Raw genomic sequence first — 7,253 nt, forward strand, 5'->3', positions numbered from 1 at the left:
CAGAGGTTTTGGAAGAATCATCAGTTCAGAGAGAGGTTAAGGGAGAGTAAAAGCAGATTCCTCTTTTTGCACTCACACACACACACACACACACACACACACACACACACACACAGGAAGGGAAATGGAATAAACAGATCAAGAGAGAGAGAGAGAAACAGAAATTTAAGGAGTGAGTGTGTGTGTCTGTGTGTAAACACCCGCAGCCCATACAAAATGACTGAGAGGAGGTGAGCTGAGGGCTTCTGTAAAGAGAGGTCAGCTGGACAAGCCTGCACTCCATCAGGCCCGTCTGTAGCACCTCACGGCAGGACTGGAACGACCACAACAGGACTTCAGTGAGGATGAAGTGTGGGCTGGCCAGGGCCCCCTAATGCTATTCTCCAAAACAAACTACACTACCCAAGGTTCCTCCTCCAAAACAAACCACACTACCCAAGGTTCCTCCTCCAAAACAAACCACACTACCCAAGGTTCCTCCTTCAAAACAAACTAGAAATTATATAATTTTGATATATGGCAATTTAAAGGTGGCTCCTGGCTCCTAGATGGTGGGATGAACTTCCCTTTGCTGTCCAGACAGCATTGTGCCTTGCAGTCTTCAAACGCAGACTGGAGACCCGTCTATTTGTGGAATATTCAAATGACCACCAGCCCTGATCCTATGTTGACTAACTGAAACTCTAGTACTTAATGTAGGGTATTATTTATTACACTTGTTGTCTGTTAGAGCTTAAATGTGTTTTGCACTTCCAGGTATCAGCACTGATCCCTGTATTTCTACAGTATTCTAGCTCATTGGTATCTTGGACTCTAACCTACTGTACTGGCTATGATGTATTCTGTGAGTAAATGAAAAAGCACTTTTGTAAGTCGCTTTGGATAATGGCCAAGTACTGTAACTGTAAAGACGCTACAAACAAAAAGTCCTAATATTCCATGACCAAAAGGATCCTTCACCACCGTTACTATGCTTGAACCGCCCCCAAACTCAATTCTCCAACACAAGCTACGCTATACTGCCATACCCACCGACTACAGTCCGTCACGCGATCCGGCTGCAGTTCTGTGCCGTGTCCCACGCGCTTAAGCTTTTGCTCATACTGCAGCTGAGACTGAAGCGGCGCGCACTCAGCTCCAGCACTGCAGATCTGCGTTTGAGCTCAGTACCTGCACCCCTGGCTGTTTTCTCACACGTAATGGACGTCCACTTACCTTTTAGCTCCTATACACTAGTGAGGTAGGAGGTTCATTTAGCGGAGTCTTGCACATGTGTTTAATAAGAATAATGCTAAAAGGAAATGAAAGATGAAAATCATGGTTAGGTGAAAAAAGGGGCTTTGTTTGCTTCAGTTCTGTATGGAGTAACGGCTAATAAGATCGTAAGCTCCCTGAACAGCTGAATGTGCTACTAAGGCTACACGAACAGAACCACAGCTTCGAGCAGAGACAGCAGCCTGATGACAGCTAGCCCAGAGCCATCATACATCATGAAATCACGCAGTAATGAATGAGGGACAGACAGAGATTGGCTCAGCCCACCTTGAGAGAGAGAGAGAGAGAGAGAGAGAGAGAGAGAGAGAGAGAGAGAGAGAGAGAGAGAGAGAGAGAGAGAGAGAGAGAACCAAACTAAAGTGTGACAGGCGTGATAGGGTCACTGCGGTGTTAGCTGTAACCATCTTTAAAGTAAGTACTATTAAGGCAACAACAGCTTGGCATATGAAGGTGAGGTTGAGAACGAGCGGGGGTCTTCCCGGTCGTCGGCCAATCAGGAAGCCCTGCTACAGGAAGGCCAGTTCTCCTACTGCATACTGCACAATAAGGCCAACACGCCCTTTAATACTGCACACAGCGCATGTTCCGGCCATGACAGCAGCGTCTGAGTGGGTGCGAAAAAGCGCAGATAATAACATTACAGTAATAAAACTGCGGCAAACATATAGCTTGTGACCGCAGGCTCCAGGATGACCCGACTACAAACAGAACGCTCAAAATATTCCCAGGCCATAAAAGCTTGTGCATGGTTTGAGTTGTTCTAGCTAAATGAGGCCTTTATATGCGTCACTATAACCATGTCCCGTACAGGCAAGAGAAATGCGCACGCCCACAGCAGATTCACACAACGTTTATTGGGGCAATTTTTGTACGTAAAGGCACTTACGTGCAGAGTTCATTTATCTTATTACACGTATGAAAAAAAAAAGAAAAAGAAAAAAAGACAAAATAACAGCCACTGGTAGAAGACTGGCTAGCTTTCCTTCCCCGAACGTCTTTCAACACCCCTAGAGTAGGATAAACAGCTGCTTGGTGCTGGGAGGTGATCTGCAGTCAGGAGGGTACATCTCCATGGTACAGTCTTTCTTTGACTGTAAACAAAAGGAGTCAAATATAGCTCAACACCTTTAAGCTGTAGTAATGTGTGGAGTGATTCCAAATGCATGCAGACATTGCTCAACAATATATCTGGGTTTTTTTAAGCTAAGTGCAGATTTGCGTTCACTCCCGCGGCGCTGTACTGCTTTGCTGAGTACGTGTGGAGTGAAACATCGTCTGGAAACTGAGACCGTCATCCCTGCCGGGACCTTTGGTAATGTTGTGGAAAAACACGTTACTGGAGCCGTTATAGACAGCTGAACGCCACCGGGACATTTTGAATGACGTTCTCAGTGGCAAGTCTGTCTGAAAGCAGTGGTGTCAGAGCGTACCGATCATTTTAACTCTCTCCAGCGCACCGTCAGGGAGTAAATGCAAACTTCGCAAACTATAGAAACACTGGTGCATCCCAGGTCTGTGCATCAGCATACACAGACCAAGCAGCCCTGACCCTGCTGAATGCACAGTGAAAAGCCCATTCACTGGATGAGGTCATTCCATCCAATAACATCGTATGCTCTACATCACATCAGGATCAGTTCAATTACATCAGTTAAAAAAAAAATAGGTCAGATTAAACATTTTTTAATGCCAATTTCCAAATAAGCAGTAATACTTCCCATTTGGCTGATGGAAGTCCCATGTAACAGGTCCACCTCTCCAGAAAACAAATTTAAGTCTCCACAGGGATGTCGGTCTTCGAGATCTTCTGCACTCTTGGGGGTGAATGAGCAGCAGCTCACCAGCACCCCCTGCCTGCAGCCTTTGGAAAGGCGAAGGAGGGCATCAGATCTCCTCTGTCTCGTGTCGTGCGAGAGCGTTGGGGAGTGTTGTGGCACATGGACCCTGGAAGTGATACCTTTAACCCCACCCCCCAGAGTCACAATGTCAATACTGCCGTGTCATCACAATACAGGAGGTACACCAGCCACAGTCAAACACTAGAACCTGTATGGCTTGTGAAGTGGTGTTTGTGTTTTACAAGACATTTTTCATTCAGTCATTCATCACAACCAGAAGTGGTAATGGCTGCTCTATCCTTTTCCTAATGAAAAGTACATTTCTGATTATGATTTATGATATTAAAGTGCATTCTCCCCATTTCTGGACAAAGTGAAAACATGCTACACCGGAACTAAATGGCACAACGTCCATGGAGCAAGAGCAGTAGGTGACTTCCAGGACTTCAATACCTCACAGCTACCCCCCTCTGAAGTGCCCTCGGCAACTACAGTGGCCTGGCAGACTCCGGCAGGACCATGGGCCGCTCGCTAAAAGGCTTGGGTCCTTCTGTGCATTTGCTCTGGAGGACTGTAGCTGCCGTCACCCTGCTGAGCGTAAGCGGGACTCACGTGGAAGATGATGTGGCGGCTCTTGGACGGATGTTGAATTCTGCCACTGGGACCCCCCGGGCAGCCACCTGCGGGGCGAACAGGGCGGCGGGGAACACCACGGACGCCGTCCCAACCTGCGGTTTGAACAACGAACCCCTAAGAGGAAGCTCTAGACATGAAAACCTCTGCCCAGTTCGCCCTAAAGCGCCAGTGTTCGGATAACCATAGCCATCAAACAGGAAGAGCCTGGTGATCTACAGTCTGATACCTCACAGCAAACAATGAACTTTGGTGCTCATCAGAACATAAACCCTAAGCAGGCGTAGGAGAGCATGAAACTGGGTTTGACACCTCATTACACGATTAAGTTTGACTTCATTAGACAGTCACAGCCGGTGTTAAACCCTCTGATTTATGCGGAACGGTCTCAATCTCACCAGCAAGCAGAGGTCACAGGCATCCAGCACCTTCTCCACCTTAGTGAGCACATGAGAGTCCAGCGTCTCGCCGAACCAGATTACATCAGGCCTCAAGAGGCCGTCACAGCCTCCTTGATTACACCTGTAGCGTGAGGGAACAGCGTTAGAAAGACATCACACCTACAGCGCACAGGACTGAGCGAACTGCAGGAATCAAAACACGGCCTTTTCCTGCTGCCAAGCTTACAGCAGAAGCCGAGCGAAGAAAAGGTAGGTGTGCGTCTCATGAAGCGCTCATGTTTAGTGTGACGCTGCCCTCTTTTGGAGAGCCATCTTACTACCGTTCTATAATAAGTTCTTCTCGGATCAGCACTCAAAGTCCTGATTCCCCTGCGCTCTTTAGTGTCACGCAAAGCTCCTTCCGTACCTTGGCAAATCCTCCACAGGGATGTTGGCATCACTGCAGCTCGGGTCAGGATCACTACGGCGAGATGACGAGACAAAGCTTAAGACACGAGTGACCAGAGAACACACAGAATACGCGACACGAAACAGAGCAAAACTTTATAAAACCGATGTCAGAAAATGTCAATAGGATTCCATTAAGCAGCAGTGTAGCTGACCACAGGCAGAGTGAAGCAGGGTGAAACACGAAGGAAGACTCGGAGCAGGAGGCTTGGTTTTTACCCTTTGCCTTTCAGTGCTGTACAGATGGGGCTCTGGTGGTTGGTCTCCACATCTCCACAGTTTAGACACCTTGTTCTGAACAGGTTACCTGTGAGCACAGACAGTGATCCTCACACATGTCCTCGCAGATGTCATCACACCAAGCCCTGCTGCACACTGCCCCACACTCATCAGGGTCCTCCAACCCATGCCATGCCAGAAAGCCCCTTTCCATCCTGCCCCACTCTCACCATGGATCTCCAGCACGTGTCTGGACCCAGCACGGCGATGTAGCTCGTCGGTGTTCTGCGTAATGATGACGACAGAGCGACCCTGCTTGCTGAGGCGTGCCTCGCACTCGGCTATAGCCCTGTGGGCAGCGCTTGGCTCTGCCCTGATTGCCAGCTCCCTCCAGTAGTGATAGAACTCCCACACCCGGGACGGGTTGCGGGAAAATGCCTGCGCGGTTGCCAGGTCCTGCGGAATACAGCACGGGAGCGAGGGAAAGGGTTACGTGAGAGACGGGAGGCAGCCGGGGCCAATTCCTCATCATGCCCATATGAGTGGCACACGTGCGTGACACCTGCACAAGCCGCTCACCTGTGTCTTCCATTTCCTCCAGTGTCCGCTAGCGGCTCTGAAGGTGGGCAGGCCGCTCTCTGCACTGACTCCCGCCCCCGTAATGATTGCCACATGCTTGGCCTTGGAAAATACCTCCCGGAACTCAGTCATATCTGCAACACCAGCGATTGCAGTATTGGAATTTACTGAAATTAAAATAGCATTTAAAAAGGAAAATACTCAATTAATTCAACTCAGGGAATGCACTTCTGTGCTGTCTGTGTTACACACTACACTAAATATCACTCAGAGTTCTCTTAACTACCATAAATGGACATGTGAAGCCTCTGGAGAGTGAACCAGAACTGTAGTTCTGTAGTCACACAAGCCACTGTGCTCATGCAGTCCGAGACTAGAATCTTTTCCATGAAATGACGTAGGACCAGGTGTGGAATCTAAGATTTAATACAGAAAGTCCTGAAAACTGGTTCACATGCTTGCCGTCAAACGCGAAACATTGTGTGTTTACAGGTGCAAGTGACAGAGATTTACTGAACCATAGCATTTGTTTAAATAGTGCAGTCTACAGAATTCCTGGGTAGTAATTTTACCTCCTGTCTCAGTACGGATTCCGTGAGCAGGGCGTGTACCTGATTTTGGATGAGGCATGCCCGAGAGCGCCCTTAGCACGGCAGAGCGACTCCCAAACTCCACCGGAGGAAGGAACACGCCACGCAAAAGCTGGCGAATAATCATTTCTGGCTTGTTCTGCAGGATAAGATTGCAGAAGTTGCAGGAAGGGAAAATCTGATGAAGTTTCAAAAAATAAACCTGCCTATTTATTTGAGGTATAAAAACAAGCAGCCTGTTGCACATGGAACATGGTCTACAGACTTAAGTCTGTTCCATGAACGTGTTTTACATTCTCTTGCTTGCATGCGATATAAACCCTGTAGTGGTCGGCGTGGCAGATCCCAGTTCCGCAGTACCTCTGGAGTATTGCGGGTCAGCACGTATCTCATGAGATCAGCTGGATCCGTTGTTATTTGTTTTGAAAGTGTAAGTATGAGCAGAACCTCTTAGGCAAGCATTCCCTCACTCCCTCGACAACCTCTTCCATTCATTTCGAAGTTGCTCATCAGCTCGGTCTGATGACTGATATTATATTTTATTATATAATCAGGTCTCATAGTGTTGGGTCTACGTGCTTTATTGCAAGTACGTTTTCTAGCAGGGACGGACGCTTGGCTGTGGCGACCAAACAGAGCACACGAAGCTCTACTTCCTGACCGCCTGTCTGTAAAATCAGCTCTTTATTTGGAAAAGGTTTACACGGATTAGTTCAATAAAAATCCAGCAAACTAGCAAATGCAGTAATTCTGTGTTTGACCTGCTTTAAAAACTCCGACTGCTTGATGCGGGATGGTTAACTCTTTCTTGCCTTACTTAATTTGCTGCAGAAAAACTCATTTAAAGAACACGAAATGTGAAGTTTGTTACATTTGAACTTAAATGCAAGCTCACGTTACTCCTCGACACCTCCACATTTTCCCTACATGCTACTCCTTAGATGACTACGCACAATCAAGGGACCATTTCTTAATAATAAGAGTGGCTAAGTCTAGAATAACTTTAAATACAAGTAAAATCGCTCTAAACCTTAACATAGCTCATTTAAATCAAATAGGTTGTAAAGCACAGCGGGCTTATAACGCCAGGATTTCGGAGTCACGTAAAGTCACGTAAATGTTTTTTGTGGCGTTAAAATGTGTAGATTAGCACTACAACATCGTAATAGCGAAATATGAATTTAAACACTTACCTCCTGGCGATAAAGTTGAGACTCTAGAGGCTACACTTGTTTGTCTAGTCCATGAGCAACTTTCTTCTTCGAAGTAGT

General features: G+C 47.2%; 1 protein-coding gene across 3 annotated transcripts; it reads right to left on the minus strand.

The window, feature by feature from the left end:
* Window positions 1-2,109: 2,109 nt before the first annotated feature.
* On the minus strand, window positions 2,110-7,253 carry LOC113582991 (NAD-dependent protein deacylase sirtuin-5, mitochondrial-like). Of its 3 annotated transcripts, none has more exons than XM_027019062.2 (9): window positions 7,176-7,253; window positions 6,004-6,121; window positions 5,393-5,526; window positions 5,044-5,269; window positions 4,814-4,901; window positions 4,554-4,607; window positions 4,145-4,268; window positions 3,726-3,841; window positions 2,110-3,232 (listed from the first exon to the last, which is right to left on the minus strand). In XM_027019062.2, exons 2-9 carry the CDS (start codon window positions 6,107-6,109, stop codon window positions 3,160-3,162), a joined length of 921 nt encoding a protein of 306 aa, XP_026874863.1. In that variant the 5' UTR covers window positions 6,110-6,121; window positions 7,176-7,253; the 3' UTR covers window positions 2,110-3,159. The 3 variants fall into 3 exon arrangements, with proteins under 3 accessions (XP_026874863.1, XP_026874862.1, XP_026874864.1); XM_027019061.2 differs by having other exon boundaries at window positions 5,393-5,559; XM_027019063.2 differs by lacking the exon at window positions 7,176-7,253 and adding an exon at window positions 5,679-5,808 and having other exon boundaries at window positions 6,004-6,092.

Source organism: Electrophorus electricus, chromosome 19 (genome assembly GCF_013358815.1).
Source record: "Electrophorus electricus isolate fEleEle1 chromosome 19, fEleEle1.pri, whole genome shotgun sequence".
Classification (NCBI taxonomy): Eukaryota; Metazoa; Chordata; class Actinopteri; order Gymnotiformes; family Gymnotidae; genus Electrophorus; species Electrophorus electricus.

Excerpts from the sequence above, each read along its gene's own strand:
- LOC113582991 (XM_027019061.2), bottom strand. The coding sequence starts at position 6,109 with ATGATTATTCGCCAGCTTTTGCGTGGCGTGTTCCTTCCTCCGGTGGAG. Across the intron at positions 4,269-4,553 it reads CCTGTGGAGGATTTGCCAAG|GTGTAATCAAGGAGGCTGTG; the intron begins GTACGGAAGGAG and ends CTCACGCTACAG. Across the intron at positions 3,842-4,144 it reads CCTGTGACCTCTGCTTGCTG|GTTGGGACGGCGTCCGTGGT; the intron begins GTGAGATTGAGA and ends TTCAAACCGCAG.